At 48.2% G+C, this 19,971-nt stretch overlaps 2 protein-coding genes across 3 annotated transcripts in view; both read right to left on the bottom strand.

The window, feature by feature from the left end:
* The window catches only part of LOC144106489 (uncharacterized), a 492,993-nt gene that overhangs the window by 19,069 nt on the left and 453,953 nt on the right, over positions 1-19,971 (bottom strand). The gene's annotated exons all lie outside the window — the stretch shown is intronic.
* On the bottom strand, positions 7,945-18,461 carry LOC144106229 (acid sphingomyelinase-like phosphodiesterase 3b). The gene is made up of 7 exons (XM_077638972.1): positions 18,328-18,461; positions 16,672-16,882; positions 14,418-14,665; positions 13,791-13,951; positions 12,351-12,543; positions 9,582-9,778; positions 7,945-8,507 (listed from the first exon to the last, which is right to left on the bottom strand). Exons 1-7 carry the CDS (start codon positions 18,428-18,430, stop codon positions 8,094-8,096), a joined length of 1,527 nt encoding a protein of 508 aa, XP_077495098.1. The 5' UTR covers positions 18,431-18,461; the 3' UTR covers positions 7,945-8,093.

Raw genomic sequence — 19,971 nt, 5'->3', positions numbered from 1 at the left:
CAGGTGAATTACTGAACTCATTACCCACAGAGCTTTGCGTTTAATTATTTTATGTCTTGTCAGAATGAAGTGGGATGCGCAATGCACAATCACATTTTCTAGTTTTACCCATAAATTGTTAACGCACCGCGATTCTCGTGATTCTCCGGTTGGAAAATCGTCTAAATCTATGTCAAGGTAGTCTATTACACCCTCATCTTCAGCCCTACTATAGTCTTTCACTGCTATCTTCGAGGGACTCTTAGTGCGTTCATTGTCTGTGCTAATGTTACGACACGTTAATACAAGCATCTGGTGATCAGACAGGAAGGCAAGATCAAGTATTGCATTGGAATTTCCTTGCACTCGAGTAGATTCTTTAAAAATTTGGGTCAGTGAGAGACTGAACATTATATCTAGGAGCCGCTCACAGCTATGCACTTCTTTACTTCCAATAGCAATTGTATTCCAATCAATTCCCGAAAGGTTGAAATCACAACTTATTAAGAGTTTAGTCCGGTCATTAACATTGCTATGTAAGAAGTCATGCATTTTTATAAGATAGTCTGCAGTCTGCCCAGGACGTCTGTAGATAGCACCTACTAATATTGACGATTCATGAAATATTAGATTCAACAAAGTACTTTCATGATTAGCTATTCCGGGGTCTTGCTGGAATTTCAGACTCCGTTTAATGGCAATAGCCACCTCCGCCCACCCCACCTGGCCATCACGATCTGAACGTAGTAGCAAGTAGGAGGGAGGAAGTATTTCCGAATCGTGTATACTGGAATGCAGCCATGTTTCTGCAATTATGAGTAGATCAGCAATAGCTCTAATTTATCAGCTTTATTGACAACACTTCCGGTATTAAAGCTTATAATTGTAATTGGTGCTGAAGTATTCTTGTGTCAGTCCTGCTGACACTGGTATTGCCACTGGCATTGTTCTGTTTTCGATTCACTAGGATTCGCTTATTTTCTGTATCGTCCCACGCATATAGATCATCAATAGCTTTGAGTTTGTTAAACATCAGGACAACCTCATCGCTTTTCGTGCGCTCCTATTTAGATGATTACCTCAACTTTCTACGTGTTTCTCGGACACGTGCCGAGAAATCCTCCGATATCAATATGGTACTGTCTTTCAACTTGAAGCAGTCGCGCAGTACTTCCATCTTTTCGGCAAAATGGCGAAATCGCAGGATAACAGGTCGTTCACGACGGGCATTTTTAGAGCCAATACAATGAATGCGTTCTATCGAACGGTTCTCAATGCCAAATTTCATTAAATGTCTCTTTTATTACAGCTTGCTCAAGTGCTGCTTTGTCTTCTTTAGCGTTTTTCTTTATACCGAGGATGACCAGGTTATTCCTGCGACTACGATTCTCTGTGTCGTCGATTTTTCTGTTTACCTGTGTAAACTCTTTTTCCCTCTCGTTGACTGCTTTCACGCATTCTTTTACTTTTTCATAGTCTTCCCTCAATGTGGCGAGGGATATTTTCATTTCAGTCAGCCTACGCTCCACACCTTGCAAACCATTTTGTAGTACAATTTGTGACACCTTAATCTCTGACAGCATAACGTGTATCTCTTCCAGTTTATCCGGACTAGGGTTCTCCTCTACGTCACCGCTGAGCTGGAGCAACATGTTGGCTACGCAAAGTAATTCACAGCAACAGCGCAACAGGCACTGCGGGCGCGGCAGCACAACAAGCCAAACGTAATTGCTATTTACAGATTTGACACAGGACCATTTGTCACTAACCAGAAGAACGAACAGCCCTCAGTTCAGCATTGTGCGCCGACCGGCGCCGCCGAGTCGTCCGCCGTGCTGGCTTTGTTTTAAAGGCGTCCCACGAAATCCCGGATGTCGCAGGTGCACCGAAAACGTGTTCCAGCCGGGGAGTATCGTACACGTACCTCTGCGTTGTCGGCACTGGCGCCAGCACGATGACCGGGCGAAACTTTGCAGCGCGATAATGTTCCGCAGTGGTGGAAAAATTCCATCACCGGGTGAGCCTGCCGCCAGGAACACCCGAAGGACCAAGAGCATAATCTTCGGCATAACTGCAGTGCGAAAACAGACGAACACGATGGAAGGAAAACACTCACGACACAGACAATCGCTGCACCCACAACTGATTTTATTTCGCCAATGCATGGGAAATACACAGGCTCCCCCGCGCATGCGCTCACAGAATACGGAAGGAACGAGGGAGACGTGCCAACTACAACATAGAACAATTTCACACCGTATGATACAACTTATCTTGTGGCCGAGAAAAGGCCGTATTCTGCTCTGTACAAGTGAAGTATCGATTACGCAGTAATCTCCCGTTTTCTTTATATGGTAAGCTTTCGGTAGTTCACGTGCAGTTTGATCTCAGCTTGTGCCTAGAATCCTCGCGCGATCTAAACGCGGCGGAATGTTCGCCGCGTTTAGATAGTGCAAGCATTCTAGTCTCTCTAGTGTCGCTTCGATGCAGGCGCCATCTCTTGTTAGTTAAGGTAACTAACCAGGGAAGACTCATCGCAGGGAAGCCGACCAAAGGGGACCAGTCCCCACAGGTGGGAGCAGTTAGGCTGATGACAAGGATGAAGAAAAAGGCGGTGGCCGCGTTCTCGTGCACCTCCTGCACACATTTTTGCTAACCATGGTGCCAGCCTTTACAGTCCTCCCTTTGACAGACTACCGGCATGTTTACCCCAGAGCTTAGCAACCTGGCAGCAATCGTGACTTCCTCTGTTACCATTGAGCTGGAAACTTGCAGGCATCATTCTTGCATCGTGTTTACCACCAGAGGGCTCAAAACTAAAAAAAAGTCTGGTAGGGACAGTTAAGCTCCGCCTTAGGGGTTTGACGTGGCAGTGTTATTTAATAATTATCCTATATGCGGAACTGGTCATTCTCTACTTCACATTCATAGATCGCTGGCAATCCTCCAACCACTCCGGGTCCTGTGTTGCAGCAGTTAAGCAATGTGCCACCCGTTATACCCTGTTGCAAGGGCGGGAACCCTTGTTTCTTAAATTGTTTTCTTTAGTCCCAAAATAATTTTTGTTTGTGCGGGCGAGGCTCAATTTCCTTATTTATTGAAATGCGTCAAATTGCAATTTACCCCGTCAAGTGGCTACTTCAAACACAGCCACCGGTGGGGCTCGTAGGACCGAGGTTGCTCTTGCCGAGCAGCCTGTCGCGACAAATCTGCCAAGGTCACATGACCACATGGAGGTCACATAGTGTGACATCTTTCACAAGATCACATGAATTAGGTAGCAGCTGGTCCACCGGTTCTGGGGGTTTTTCATTTAAGATACGAGACCTTTAACGCTACCGCGTTATAAATCTTGAAAACAGAGCTCGACGATTTATCAAACAGCGAATATGTAATATCTTGATTAATCAAATATATAAATATGTGAAAGCGACTGCGGTGGCCGAGCTCCCATTGGTCGCTGTGAAGTGAGTAGAAGTCACTTTAGGGCGAACAAAAAAAAAAGAAGAATCACGATAAAACCATGGAAATTTCGCAACTGAAGTATTTACTGCCAGAGCAAACAAATCTATACACGCGCAAAAGAAGACGTGATGAGCGGGAGGTAAAAGAAAACTTTATTAGCGAAAATATACAACCAGGCCGAAAATCCCGAGGCCGCCGCCGCCGCGTGCTCTCTGAATATTTAATTCAATCTATAGCCTTAGTGTGACCTATGCTTGCTGCTCTCAGTGTTGCCATATGGAATGTTTCCATAACTTGTTCTCCTACCTGGCTGCGATGCCGTGCCAGTGTTGCCGCTCGCAACGGGACATTTGGGGCCTCGCAAGGACTGCTGGAGAAGTGCCTTCGATTGCTCGACGGGCAGCCGTCTGCTCCAAGACTGTCTTCGATCGCCTCCCCAAGGACACATTACGGCGCTACGACAAATGCCATTGTCCAAGGGCATATTGGTTGAGGCCGCTCTAAACACATTCTCATTTCATTTTTATTTCATCGGGGACATTACATAAAGGATGGAGTTAACATAAGAAAGTGCAACGCTTTTTTTTTCATGATGACAGGTGCAACGTGACTTTATCTATAAGGTTGCGGGGCAGGTGACGGCTGCGGGAAGCTGCTGCATGGAGGAAAAACGACTTGGAATAAGCAGTCGTACGGGTACGTTCGCGTGAAGCTTTAAACCGATGACCGATGTGGTGAGACGTGCGCAGATGACAGTGCGCAGGTGTACGGCTGCTGTCCGAGTTGGGAATAACAAAATTTGTGAAATAGACACCGGCTAGAAATGAGGCGACGGAGAAAAAGACTGGATAATTGGGACTGTAGCTCGAGAGACGAAACACTAATATCGAGAGAGTATGAGCGACGAACGAAATACATAGGCTCTGTTGCTTTTCGTCTCCGTTGAAACGTGGCCACTGCATCCATGAATTCAATACGCGAAAACGCGCTCATTAAGAAAAATTATTCTCATTGCTACTGCTGCGAGAACCTTTAATTATTTAGACGGTGTGGCCGTAAAAAAGATCTTGGTCGATTTGCGTAGTTAGGCCAATTGCGAATTAGGTTTGCCAGCAGTTTGGTTTTCCCTTCGGTTCCAGTGTTCACATCCAGTGTTCCCGGATGGCAGTTGTTCGGATAGCGATAATGGGTTAACGTCAATATCCGTTATATTCTACTTTCCATTCACAGATCCCTGGGAGTCCTCGTGCCACTGTTGGCGCAGTGGTGCAGTGGCCAGGCGATGCGCAGCTGCTGCCGTCGGTGGGAGACTTGGGTTGCTCGGGTTGGTTGCTCTTCCCGAGCAGTCTCTCGCAATTAATGAGCTGCCGCCTGACACGGCGGGCAGGTTGCTAGAATATGTATATATGCCTAAGAATGTCACCCACCACCCGGTGGGCAGGTGAGCAGCCTGCCACAGACCCAGCTTTAGACAGGCAGACACAACGGCTAAATGCGGGGAAGGCCCGTTATAAGTGCACTAAAAGCACTGGTAAGAAATGTAGACCCGTAATAGAGTGTAGCTAATCACGCGTGTATGCAATTTTTCTCGTTTAGCTCTCGTGTAGTAGTGCAGAGGGCTTGAAGCCGCGGGCTTGGGCCGGGCTTGTGCTTTGAGTCTCGAGGTCGGCACGGCTCGAGCCTCAGTGTGAGAATCGCAACGAGCGCACGGTCAGGCGCCTGGAGGGGCTGGTCACATGATGACCCGTCACGCGATAGTAAATTCGTGAACGCTCGAGTGACCGGACGTTCACAGCGTGTCGTAGGCCGGCTGCTTATCCTAGCTCCGCGGTGAAACAGACACATGTGATGTCACCTTTACAATCGGTATCGGTGCTTCGGTGCTTGGTGAGTGTGTCGTGCTCATAAACTAGAAAACTTCCTAAACAAAGCCCCATACATGATCGCCGATAAATTCGGACACACCTCCACTGTGGTGACAAAATTTCAATCCCATACGCCACAGGCCATTCTGTGTCACACATATAGAGAGACTGCCGTATTCATCTCTCCAGATTTCACAATATTGCTATGCGCCATCTATTGGACTTACCGAGAGCAAACATTACAATTTAGAAAATTATTGTCTACATTCTTTGAGATGTAATTAAACACCGGTACTTGCATGATTTTTTCGTAACTATTGAATTCCTGGAGTCACCGAGGGTACAGTTTTCTGAAAGCTTGTCCCAACTTAGCAGCCGAAACAAGGGGCTACACACTGCCTGTTGGAGGAGCAACCGATTGGGCAAGTTGTGAGATTCCTTGAAGATGCCCTTTTGTCTGCTCGTTAAAATTAAACTTAAAATGAACAGTCATTGCTCCTCTGGCTAAACCGCTGTAAAAGAGATAAAAGTAAGCTTCAGAAAACGAGCAACGCTCCCAGCCGGACTTTCGGTTACACCTTCGTCCAGCAGGGCGTGCAGCCTGTCGGGTCAACAGTTTGTCCTTAATGCTATAGATTTCATAAATGTTCCGATGTTTAATTGCATCTAAAGGAACGTAGGCCATGTTTGAATTCGATTAGGCCTGTACATTGCGCACGGGAATTTTTTTTTTAATCCGGACAGATAAATAAGGAAGTCACTGTGCGAATACTTGAGAGGCGTAAATTGCGGTAAATGGTTGCTTGCGATGTCTTAGTGCTCTACTCGCGAGCAAACAAATAAGGTGACCAGGGCGACATAATTCCGGCATTACCGTTTACTGCGTAATAGTTTTACAGCAGTATTTTGTGCTGGAAAAATTGATAAAGAGTTTACAGTTGATCGCCGTGCTTAATGTAAGCACTGTGTATAAGGGTATGTTTCGTCGTAGACTCATTAAAAAAAATATTGCCAAGTGCTTACGCTCTGCTGCGTAAAGGCTCTAACCTCAGCGAAAGCTGTCTTTGTGGTGCTGCCTGTCATTCGCTGATTTATAAAGCCTGCAGTCCTTGGGACAACCCAGTCTACCACAACGGTCGCAACAGGCGCACCTTGTCACGTGATGCCAGTCGCTGGTCACGTAACATGATGCTGCTGGCCCACGCCTGAATCCACCGGAGATGGCTCCGTACAAGTGCTTTCGTTGTAAAGAAATAGTGGGTATTAGGCATTGTCGTTCCGCGCGCAATGTACGTCGTGCGAATGAGGTAAATCCTTTACCGCTAGGCTACTGCTTGGGATGAAACAGTGGTGCTACATAACATGCCGAATCAAAATTATGTGTTTCTTGCTACTTTACAGGTATTTCGTATGCTGCCGATTGTGAGTGATGTTCGTGTACAACAGTATTCTTTCTTCCACTCCTGTAAATTGTAAATATAAAATAAAGCGTTTTCTTTCGTTTGGCTCACCGTAGCGCGAATCGAGTAAAGCCAGTCGCGCAAGGCCTCTGTCGCCACTTCTTTCAAGCTAGTGGAACTCATTCGTTATTAAGTATAGATCGTGTTCTCGCTGCTTTTTATCTTAGAACTTCTGTCGCCCCATGTCAGGCTGTGCAGGACTGAGGACTGTTTCTCCTCTACCGTCTGCAGCGCACCACAAGGCAGTTCACTTCAGGAAAACTGATCTTTCATTTTAGCTTCGTTAGCCGCCGCGGTGGCTCAGTGGTTACGGCGCTCGGCTGCTGGCCCGAAAGACGCGGGTTCGATCCCGGCCGCGGCGGTCGAATTTCGATGGAGGCGAAATTCTAGAGGCCCGTGTACTGTGCGATGTCAGTGCACGTTAAAGAACCCCAGGGAGTCGAAATCTTCGGAGCCCTTCACTACGACGTCCCTCATAGCCTGAGTCGCTTTGGGTCGTTAAACCCCTATAAACCAACCAACGATTTTAGCTTCGTATGATGCTACGATTCTACACATCCCTCACACCTTTTACCCCAGGCCTCTGTCGCCACTTCTTTAAAGCCAGTGAAACTCATTTATTATTAAGTATAGATCGTAATCTGGCTGCTTTTTTATGACCAGTGGAAGCACTTGCGGGCTCTGCAGGACTGAGGACTGTTTCTCCCTACCGTCTACAGCTCACCACAAGGCAATTAACTTCAGGAAAACTTATCTTTCATTTTAGCTTCGTATGATGCTACGATTCTACACATCCCTAACACCTTTTACCCCAGGCCTCTGTCGCCACTTCTTTAAAGAAAGTGGAACTCATTTATTATTAAGTATAGATTGTAATCTGGCTGCTTTTTTATGACCAGTGGAAGCACTTGCGGGCTCTGCATAGTGACGACTGGACACAAGTTAAGCAGGGTCAAAAAGGCAACGAAGCCGATGCACACACATTGGTGGTGAAAAGCAGAGGTAGAAGCCAAGTCACCTAACTATATAGCTCGTCCTTTTTTGTCCCTTCTTAACCTGTGTCTATTCGTCACTAAGCGGCGCGCTTAATCGCTTCATTGCACTATCTATTTCTCCACACTAACAAAGGCCTTTCACCGTCTAGCCAGAGTCCGATCAACGACATGAAGAGAGCCTTTATTGACCAATGGGCAGCAATTGAGCGAAGCATGTCAGTATCATGTTCTTAGAATCGGGGACTATTTGATACGTGGAGATACGAGAACCGGATAATTCCAAACATTCGTAGAATAAATGCGGCGAAGCAGCTTCGCAGTGCCGCCGATCACCAGAAGCGTCCATAGCGAGACCTCTGCATCATTCGAGCCCTCTTGGCGAGTGCGAGCAGGACGATTCCAGTGACCACCCCAGCAGAGACGGACAGTCCGACGACCAGGTCTCGCAGGTCCGGCGCAGCGGTGTGGCTCTGTCTCAGACCGTGGGCCCAGACTCCTCCCGTGGCGAGACAGGCCGCGTGGGAGGCCCGGCGGGAGCCCAGGATGGCGCAGAGCGCGGTCTGGCGGCATCCGCCCTCGCACTGGCCGCCGTCCTTGAGCGACGAGCTGAGGCCGATGTACCGCGACAGCAGGTCGCCAGAGCGCGATATGTCCAGCGCCAGCTTTGCCACGGAGGCCGTGCTCAGGTCGGCCACGCCCAGGTCCCTCCTCGCCGAGTACAGGTGTTCCCACCGGGGCTGCCGCTGCACGCGTGGGAACGAGGAGCTTCCTGTGAAGCAGAACGTGCAGTCTGCACACCATAAATCCATCAGCGGGAAGACTATTTAGAAATGAAAAATGTGCGCCTTTTACAGCACCGCAAGCTGTTAGTGGCTCCTTTGTGGCATGAGCGTCATCTTGGTTGCCGTTACAAATCATGTGACCATGACGTCACGTGGCCATCGCCGGTGAAAACACCTGCAGAAATGAGGCTCCCGAAGGCGCTCCCCAGAGATTTTGGTTGAGTCTCTTCATTCTATCGCAGACAGCAAAAGCACACGCACTGAAAAAGCATAGTGACAGACGAATTTCTCTCTCATACTTACCAAATAACCATAGTATGAATGCGAATAATGCGTGTTCTTTCGTATTAGAGCTACCTCGAGATTGCTCCCGGACTATTCACCCTTCCGCATTCCGAAGAAGCGACAGCGACTGCTGTTTCAATAGAACGCTGCTCCCGGGAGTCAAGCCAAAGTCAAAATGAACCATTCTTATGGTGACTTGGGAGCTATTTAAGCAGGACTTTCAACATGTGTAACTGGACAACGACTAAGTTCGATAAAGTAACGCGACAATACAGGAACTGAAGGATAGTGAGACCGTGGCAAGCAGTGGAAAAATTTGTTGCTTATTTTTCCTCCACAGTGAAGAATAATATAATAAACTACGCTTTCTGCAGTGTATCAAGTTCCTTACAACCCCGGGCCACACGACTATTAACTGGCTCTAATTTCTGCGAAAACGGATCACATAGGTTTTGTTTTCCATGCCCTAGAGATCCGGAAGCGTTTACCACCTCACATATTTTTGCCGAGCATTTTCGTTGCACAGCTGGAACACCATGTATTTGTCCTCTTGAGACTTTGCTTATGCTGAGATTATTTTACAGAAATGTGTCTCGTTTTGGAAGGAGAATTTGTCTGTATAATCGAAATGGTATTCAGCTGTTGAGTCTTCTCACTTCGATCTTGACCGAAAAAATTGGCCCGAGTGTCTTAAAATGAAAATAAGAAATAAATTTAAAGAAACCATATGCCCCGGAAAGAGTGAGTGACCTGAGATTTGGCGGCCATGTTGGCCTTGTCCAGGTCCATGTAATAGACGCTGTAGTCAAGAATTTCACCCGTCGAGCGCCGGTAGCTGTAGAGTCGCACGCAAGGATTGGTGGGCACTGAAGTGGCTTTGTACAGCGGATGACTGCTGCCTCGGGGAGTCACCGACCCGGCCAGCTGGACAGCGCCGACCGGCAGGCCTGCATTGCGCCCCGGACTTTGAGAGCTGTCCATGCAGTCTACCGATCATCCAGAGATTATATATACCCTTACGCTTTTACTGGACTGTTGTGCATAGACAGTATAGAGGCCTATATTAGCCCCTCATTCGACACACTGCCAATAAACAGTTCATAGGCACCTCACTACGACTGTTGGGCAGTGGAACGGCTTGGCACAGCAGATGCCTGAGAGAGTCACCTACCCGGCCGGCAGGGCCGCAGTGATCGACATTTCTGCATTGCACAACCCCATTTGGGAACAGTCCGCAATAACGCACACGACACGTGGAAATAAAGTACACCCGGATATCAGTGCAAGACTACTGCCACTGCACTTCCAGTGCAGTGGCGCATCGCCTAACCGCAGAGCTACTGCGCTGCTAGTGGTAAGAGGACTCCCTGCCACCTATGAACGTTAAGTGGAGAGTGACCAATTCTGCATGTATGGGCATTAACTGACTAAAGATACCGCCTCATACCCTTAAGGCGGAGCTTAAGTGTCCCCTCCAGTTGAGGAATGAACACCTGTTTACGCACGTCTGCTCGTCTTAACTCGTTTAACTATGTTAAAGGCCTGCTTGACCGAAATTTAAACGCGATAGCGTTAAGGGCCTCGTGTCGCAGAAAAGCCGGCGTCGTCGGCGTCGGCGGCGTTGGCCGTGAGCGAAAAATCTCAGAAGCATTAATAAATAAAACCGAGTAGGAAATTGGTCGAGTTGGGAATTCGAACAAGCGCGTCCGGAGCGCGAAATGAGCACGCTAACCACTCCGCCACGCCAGCTGTGTGTTTTGGAATGAAGAAAGGCGCGTCTAGTGAATAAATACGGTGTTGTCTTAGAAGGGAGCTTTTCCTACACTTACGGCGCGGTTTGGGTGTCCACCGAGATATGTGAGACAGGGGTCATTTCCTTTGCCTAAAAACAATTTTACTTTCATTTTCCTTGTCTTACGGCGCATTTCGGGTGTCCATCAAGATATGTCTCCTTTTCTTACATTGTCCGGGCAAGGCGTCGCGCCGAACGGACGATTCCGTTCCGTGGATTCCTTGGCAACGCTGAAACACGCTGTCGCGTCCTGCTGTTAATGACGAAGCTTAAGCGTCCTCCAATTTTTTCGTAAACGATAAAAATGTTGTTTTTTCATAGCACACCCCCCGATTATATTACCCACAAAACATTACGTACACGTTTCAAGCAGTTAAGGCGCCAACGGCACGCAAAAATGAGAGCCTTCAATGTGAAAACTGGAAAAACGGGCACCATTAGCGCCCGCCGGAAGTGACGCGTGTTTAAGACGGGAGTCCGGAAAGGATCGGAGAGTCTGCCCGATGCGGCTCTTGCAAAGCGCCGGTACCGGTAGCGCGTGCAGCACTTTGCTCAATGCATACTGGTTCTATATGAAAAAAAAAAGATATATTCAATCACATAACACGCATCTCAAATAGATGAAACGCCCCAGAAAACGTTTTAAACGCGTTTCATTTGCTGTGGTAGACTAGAAGACTCCTCGCGCAACCACAGCGAAGATGACCGCGCGGCGATGTTAGTGAGCGTTGGTTGCCTGGCAGTATTCGGCTACATCTCGTGCAAAGTTCATTCGGACATCGCGAAGGAAGGAGACATATTCAAATGGAGCCCAAGTAGAAAAAATTCTCCGCCAACACTGCCTCAGTGTTCGATTTAAGAGCGTTAGCTGCGGGAGATTGAAGTGCTTACATCGGTGTGCTCAGCAAACGTGGAGAAGACCAAATCGAAACTTCCGCGGAGTGTCTCTCCTGCCTTGCTCAGAAAATATGACAGTAATGCGTAAGCCCTGTGATGCGGACCACCCCTCCTCCCTGTTCAGAACCCAGGAGCAGCAGCCTCCTTACAATGATTAAATGTTCGGTGCAGCACACAAAGGCCTGCAGGACAGCTGAAGGACGAACGCTAAATAATCGAGCGTTTCCTCTGCGCTATAAAGGAGAAAAATGAAGGGCAGAGGTAAACTTGCATTACAGAGAGCAAAAAAAAAATACCTAGAACGAACAAACTGTGTTTTCCGCAGCTCTCAAAGCCGCTTCGGCCTGCAGTGCAATACATGATGACGAAATCCTATGAGTGTAACTGCACATGCTTACATCCAGACCATTTTTAACTAACTCTTAAGCTAGATATCGCGTGCTCAGCCCAAAAAACCGCCAAAACGTGTTCTTGTCAAGTGTTTCTTGCTCTCGGGATGTTTCCTTTCCGGAAACATCCCTTTTATGGGACAAACAGCGCCGTCTACCGCGGAGATTTGAACAACTATTGCGATTTACAACCACCTTCTCTATATCCGGTATACTTCTTCGTTATATCACTTACTAAATTTTGTAAACGAGTGCATCACAACACGACGAATCGTTTGACTCCATCCGGAACCTCCTGCGACATGCAATTCGGCCGTAGTGGCCGTCTGAAGGTCCTCAGAAGCCACGGGGTTTGGTGCTTGGGGGCGGATAGGTCGTCGTTGCGAATTCCACACATAACTTGAGCTTCATCTCAATTAGTAATTGGGGACGAATTCTTGCCTGTTTTGTCAGTCAACAGGACGAAATTGTTGCTGTGCTGGTGGCCGAAAAACTGTCCGGTCACAGTGTCCTTATGCAGAGCGATCAGGTCCTGGTATTCTTCGTTGATGTCCTCGACGAACAGCATGCGGGCGGGCTCACCCACCAGGGCACGGCTCAGGTAACCTGGTCCGACGTGTCCCGAGATGAACACCTAAGGAAAGCAAGCACAGCGAGGTCCTGTTTTGCGCACCCCGTCTGCGCCATTATGCACTGAACTCCAGGCCTGCGCATGTAACACTGCTGTCAAGTCCCTGTCCTCGTCCATTCCTTTCTCAAGGCTATGACGCTCTGCCAGTGACGAGGCCCGAATAATAGCCTGTTAGAGAAAAGGTGAAAAAAATTGCAGCTGCCACTACGTTCTCGTGCTTTCTTTTCTCTTCATGCTTCGTTCCTATTTTCAGTGTTCTCTGGAGGAGGTTACTGTTATTACTTTGGAAGGTTTGAAATCAGGGATAAGTTGAAACTGACTGTCGGTGTCCGCACTACTGCAAAGCCTGATTTCCCTGAAAGGAATACCGAGAGGAGACATGCTGTTCTGAACATATAATATGTATGAGAAGTATTGATTGTTTTGAACTAGCTATATCTTCAAAACTGATTTGTTACAGATTGGCCCCACAAGCCCCAACCGCAGTTCAGTCTAGGGCGTCTAAGTGTAAACCGTCCTACTGGATTTCAATGCATCCAAGTATTGCGTGCTGCTGACTTCCAATGTTGCGTAACTCTAGTGATTTCTGAGCTTTAAAAACGAGAGCCAGGCAGCTCGTACACATTCACCGCACAGCTCGCAGCCTACGAAAGACGTAGCCCGACACCGATGCAAGCAGTGGGTGAAAAGGACGTCAGAGGGTTTTCAGCGCCCAAACGGCGAACTGCGGAAATCCATACATGTATGCACACAGAGACCCGTTATCTGCGCAGGTCTCGAGTTCCTCTGCTTGGAACACAAAAATGTGCTCTGCAATTCAAAGAAACTCTGAGTACCACTGAAGGTGGCTTTCATCAACAGGTTACAGGTGTCGTCATTACTAGCCACTGTCACCAGGAAACTGCGGTGAGTCAAAGCAGTTTGTACTGCCTGGATCTCTGAGGCATGGCTGCATGGCCATTTTCTTCCAAACGGCGATCGCGGAATCGCTCTCGGTCTCGACAGCGAGAGTGTGAACCAATGGCGGAAAAATATTTAAGTAGAATTTTCACAGCAAGGAACGCGTCTTTTGCTGTAGGACAAACATTTGGGGAGGCAAACAGAGTCATATAATTCCTTTTTACTAAGAGGTGTGTTCCTTTCATTTTGCTTTTAACTCGAGTAGCAGGCTGAGAGCACGCTGCACGCGTGAGATGATTGCAAATAAATTTTAGCCATGACAACACGTATGCCACTGTTGGCGCCAGCACCTTCTGTCCCTTGTCCTGGGCGTCACGGAGCTCATCTCGCAGCCAGGCCATCTGGGGATCGCTGAGCTTTGGTCTCTCGCCCTTGTTCATGCTGTACCAGAGCGCCGTGTTGAGGCACACGAGCCGAATGTTGCTCGACAGCTGCAGGCTGTAGTAGCCCCCTGCATATGCACGAGAAGTCACTTGGTGGGCTGTCTCCAAAAATGAAACACATTTCGGTCGCCTAATTAAGAGGAAAACTACAGAAGAGTACTCTCAGCAAGGGGTTATTGTCTCTGTGAACGCTCGGAAAGAACACGCCTCTTGACCAGGAAATGTGACATGATCCTACAATGACTGCAACAAATCATCCGCCATGGCGGCTCAGCGGTTATGATGCTGAGCTGCTCACCCGAAGGGCACGACTTCGATCCCGGCTGCTCATTTCGATGAAGGCGAAATGCTAGAGGCCGTGTACTGTGCAATGCCAGTGCACGTTAAAGACCCCAGGTGAATTCCACTACGGCGTCCCACATAGCCTGAGTCGCTTTGGGACGTTAAACCCCATAAAACCAAACTGCCGCAGACATCAAAGGACGCCTGAGAGTGTGCGCTTTAATCTTGAGGAAACGCTGATATTTGGCTCACCGCGCTCGAAGGTGCCTCTAGCATACCGAGGGAGCACTTCCCCGAAGCCGGCATCGTTGAGAAATCCTCGGTAAGGAGTTTCGTTCTTGGATTCCACGGCGTTCGGCGGCGCCCAGTCGTGGTTCCCCAACGTGGGCACGAGCATCGCCGGACTGTGTGGCGTCAGGGGCCGAAGCAGGCTTCCCAGCCAGCGGCTCTGATTGTACACTTCAGCCCACGTGACGTCGTCTTTGTGAGCCACGTTGTCCCTGCAGTGGTAAAACGACAAAAATAAAGCTCTTTCCCTCCTTAGGCAGGAGAACTGAACTCGGCTGCTACGAAGTGAAATATAGTGCCTTCCTGCACACCGCACCTCTCCAGCTTCATTCCTTATGGCTGTGCTTGGTCGGGTGCTAATGAGTGACTACTCCCTGATTACTGATTCCGAAATTGTTTTTCTTGTAGTCACTGGATGCATTCCTGGGCTAAAACCATTGTATGTGGGCAGGGCTTAAAGTCAGGGGGTCTCGCCATGTGTCTTGCATCGTGTGACTGCACTCAAAACTTTGCCGAGGGCTGGTAATTACTCGTGAGCAAGTGACCGTGTAAATTTTCGACCACGCCCACGGCGATGCGAATTCCACTTTGTAGAAAGAAAAGCAGCGCAAAGGACGGAGAAAAATTGGTTGTCAGGGAAAGGAAATGGCGCAGTATCTGTCTCACTTATATCGGCGGACACCTGAACAGCGCCGTAAGGAAAGGGATAAAGCAGGGACTGAGAGAAAGAAAGAAAGAAAGAAAGGAAAGAAAAGAAAGAAAGAAAGAAAGAAAGAAAGAAAGAAGGAAAGAAGGAAAGAAAGAAAGAAAGAAAGAAAGAAAGAAAGAAAGAAAGAAAGAAAGAAAGAAAGAAAGAAAGAAAGAAAGAAAGAAAGAAAGAAAGAAAGAAAGAAAGAAAGAAAGAAAGAAAGAAAGAAAGAAAGAAAGAAAGGAAGGTGCCATAGTGCAGGGCTCCGGAATAATTTCGACCGCCTTTTGTGTGTACCCGTCCTTTGCGCTGGTTTTCTTTCTACAATCGTGCACCGACCTGCCCAGCTCTCCACTGTGCCGAATTCCACTTATCCTGTAAAAAGTCACCACACCCTCCCACGCTTTGCCGCCTCCCTTCCAAAGAGAAGGTTAAATTAAGCAGAGATAAAAAACGAACTTGACAGGACAGAGCGCTAAGTTCGTTTTCTCCTGTGCTGCCTTTCTGCGTTTAAAAGCCAATACCAGTAATGCACCAGCTAGCCTGCAAAAACGTCCTCGTAAGGAGAGATCCCTTCAAGAGTTGCACAACAGAAGCGGAGCATGCCGAAGATGAAGAAGGAACGCCCAGCGAAACGGAGCGGCGTAAGACTGACTTTGCAATTCGACTGGGTGAGTTCCACTCGACGAGATGTAGCTCTCGCGTCACTCCAGCTTTAACCAGAGCTAAACCACAGCCGATTTTTTAAAACATGACCAGGGCTGTTCTTCTGCAAGTGGAAAACGCTCCCTCGCTGCGATCGTTGTTTGTCGCCTTGCTCTTGGGCAATGAATGCTCCTCGAGCAAAAGACTCGCGTTCGTCAACCGGCCGGAACCCGTAGTGGCGATGACTCGTCGCACCATGAGTCACAGCTCTGGTCCACAGGGCCGGCACAGAGGGTGGTAAAAAACGACCGCCGTCACCAGATCATGGGTTTCTACAACCCCCATAACTATAAAGCTACCCTGAGTGGGTTTTCACACTAACATTCTAGGGCAACAGGTATACAGAGGCGGCCTCTTTGAGTATTCGAGTCAAATTTGAACGCTCTGCGTGAACCCTACATTTGGCCAATACTGCTAAAAAACGTTTCTCGCAGTACATCAAAAAACCATACGGGCTACATCTAACCGCGCGTCCTTAGCCGTGACATCAGTGGGCAACTGAGCGAGCCTTCTCATTGGGCGTGCCCCGGTATGGCGTGGGTGGGGCGGGGCTTAGTGGGGCGCGGAGGGGCGCAGTCCTAACCTGTTTTCCTTATTCTTTTCCTACCGCGTCACCGTGTATAAACTGAGAGGAGGAGCGTCGTTTTTAATCGCCGGTATATTCGCTGTTAATGTAGCTAGCTAAAGAACTTCTCCTGTGCAGTGACGAGTTGCGCTAGACCGGTCGCTCGTGCGATCTTACTAGCTTACGTCATGAACGCTTTAATTTGCCTTCAAAATGAAATGGCTTCGGGCCGCTGGACACAGGCCCATTCAGTTACGCACCCTGTCCAGAGTACAAAGTCCACGGAAGGTTTGATCCTTTGCATGGCCTCGATGGCGGACCGCGCCAGGAGCTCCGGAGCGTCACAGAGGTAGTCTCCATACGGGCCGACGTCCTCCGCGCCATTGCCGCCAAGGTGGCAGGACAGATCAGTGCTACCATTTGCGGAGTATTCTCTGTCCACGTGAAAATCGGTCACGTGCCAGAAATAGCCTGCCAAAAAAGTAAAGAGCACCTCAGCAGAACTCAAACACGATGCAGTTTCCTTACTTTAGGAACAAACTTTCTTCCTTGGAAAATCAAACATTTGATCTGAAAGTCGTCTTACGCACTAAGACACTTCAGCGTAAGAATGAAGCTCGAAGGTCCAAGCGTGTGTACGTATACACGCATATCGTGGCCTAGCTGAGCTGCCAATTTTTCTGCTTACCTCATTTTGCTTGCCATCGCTGGGGATTTCTGCCCCATCTGCGAGTAGACACACTAACACACGCCGCCGGCTTTTCTTGTAATGAGGCTAGTAAGGCTTTCGCCTCAATACCGTTCCCTTTCTTCATGACCTGGTGTCCCACGATGTGCTGCTGGGCAAGCTGGTCAAGCATGCTACACTTGATCACAGCGCCCAAAAATAAGGAAGGTTGGATTCCCAGCTTGAGTGCCTCACACGGGTGGCAAATACCAGCTGGACAGCAGAAATGAGCAATCCACTTGGCAAAATACAACCAGAGCCCAGGACATGACAAAATAAGGCTTCGTCTTTTTTTTCCATAACAGCTTTCTTCAAGTACGGGCACAAAGGTGGCTCACACTGGCTGGACGCATTCTCAGCGATCACCGAAACCGCAGCCGTGGATGGCGCAGATATACTTGAGACTGCAGGCAACGCGCGTTGGCGGTGAGGAACGGAATGTCATAAGATGACGACATGGGCGTAGTCATAAAATGTGTGCCGACTCTTAAAAAAAGTAGGGGGGGTCTCAGCATAAAGTGAAGAAGGTCATCATTGCGCGGGAGCTACGAGAACTGCATCACACGTGTTTGCTTCGAAACGGCGCAGGATGAAAAACAGGCAACTTAACAGGCTAAAAAATAAAACTGCCCACACGGGAAGTAACCAGCGATTATAAACTGGAAATCTCAACTCCATTTTAGGAAATTATTTCATCTGAATTTCGGCAGTTCACGACCAGTCTGTAAAATCAGGTTTCAACTGCAGCATGCTACACTCCAAACAAAAATGAGTAAAATGGGGGGAAACTCCTTTCTAGCACAGTTCCTATTATAAAAAAAAGAGTGATCTAGAGGACAGCTCACTTCATTTTCACTCCCATGTAGGCGAATTCTTGTTTACAGTGCACACACCGTGGTATTTTGCAATATAGATACTGATACATTGCTCGGCCCACACGAGAAGCTTGCACATTATCTGGCATTACGCCACCGGACATTTTATCACTTCTAAAAGAAAAGAGTGGAGCTCGAAATTTTTCTCATTGTTTTGCTGTATTGAGTTTTGCAGGAGTTATTCCTAATAAGTTAGCCGGAAAACAAATCGACCAACCTCGTGCAAAGATTGCTCAGTGATGGCCTGCCCAGCTTCCACTAAGATTGCTGAAGCTGTGGCCATGCGTACGCTTTCCTGTGGTCTCTGCACGTACCGACGTCATCCGAAGAGCTGCCCCCAGAAAGCGAACAAGTCATGAGAACCAGCGGGACGCAGCAGAGCCACATAGGAAAGTTCGGAATATTCATTTCCCTCATGGAGCTGCAACCGCTCGACTTGCTTCCTTCAAGCAGGTGGAAGTCTGAAAGAGACAAGCCTGGTTACGATAACGGGAATGCTAAACGGTCGAGTTCAGGAAAGTATGCAAAACAGCAAGGTGATGTTTGTGAGTTTCGCGCTTTTACAGGGGACGTTTCCTGGATTTGCGTTGTTGGCGTTGGCGTAGCACCACGTTAAGCTGATTCGTCAGCATGTAATGACGTCATGCGCGACTGCACAGTGTGTTGACGCCATGGGAACGCGCCATGCTGAGTGCTTCAGTCAGTGACCTCACGAATGACACCATAGTGGTTTCACGCGCGCTCAACGAGAGAAGAACACGAATAATTACGAATAAGCAATATGATATTCACCTGCAAATAGCTGTTGTCCCACCTGTGTTACACGGTGGTAACCGTCCTGGTTGTTTCACCCTTCCCTTGAATATTGGCTGCATTGTTACGGTGTAACCCTAACGTACATTCAGAAGGCAGCAGCTTTTCAACGTCTGTGACCAACACCATCTTAAAGGGGTAAAGACACGGCAGTTTTTTGTGAATCCGTTCTTTTGTCTTGAAAGAGGCCTACAAGCCTAGTGACCATAAGAATGAGCTCAGAACGCCAGTATGCTGCGTTAGTAATTAATTACGAGCGATTTTGTAAAGCAGTTTCTGTCTCGGCCGGCGTCTGCGCGGCGTCGACATCACGGTCGACCGGCACACTTGGACTATACCACACTCCCGAATGGAGTCGGCGGCGTTGGCAAGCAGTGGTTATCCCTGTGCACAACTACTACGCTCGGTGACGTAACTGGGACAAATGCACAACAACGCCACTCAGAGCGAGTGGAAATGCGCCGAGCGGCTCCTCGGAGATCATTTAGAGACATAAAATTTAGTTTAACTGAACGCCGACGACTGAACAATGCTAGACGGCATCTCCTTACGTCCATGAAGAAAAATCGTTTCATTTTTCTGCGTCAGAGATTTTGTACGCGCACCCTTTTGAGGTGGTGTCTGTGCCCACGCATAGAATCTGGAGGGTCAGTCTTGAATCTGGGGGCGTGCTGCTCGATAAGGAATGATTTTGTCAAGGATAGTGGGTAACCACGAGAAGTACAGCGTAGTGTGCATAACAACAACAGTTTCAGTGCGTAGTATGTAGGGCAGAGCAAGCGTTCTTTTAGATTCCGCCCATCCAGGACGGAACACACAAACCAATCCTGCCCAAAATAGAGTCCTCGAAGAGTACAGGCGATGGGAAAACAAATATTAATTGGTTGTTGTGTAGACAAAGAAGCAGCCTTGGGCTCACCTTTCCTTCTTCGTCGTCTGTCACTTCGGTCAGTGGGTTGCTTGACTTGGTGAATGAACTGAGAGCAGTAGTAAAAAAAAAAAAGAACCGCTTTCGCGGACTAATATCAAACTGTTTTAATTTAACACTACTAAAGAAAAGTTTAGTAGCCGAAAGGAATATTTCCGACGCGCGGTGCCGACAACTACAACTACTACGACGCCGACGGCTTTTCGACCAAACGAGC

This window comes from Amblyomma americanum, chromosome 10 (assembly GCF_052857255.1).
Source record: "Amblyomma americanum isolate KBUSLIRL-KWMA chromosome 10, ASM5285725v1, whole genome shotgun sequence".
Taxonomy (NCBI): domain Eukaryota; kingdom Metazoa; phylum Arthropoda; class Arachnida; order Ixodida; family Ixodidae; genus Amblyomma; species Amblyomma americanum.
This window is presented reverse-complemented; position numbering and strand designations above follow the sequence as displayed.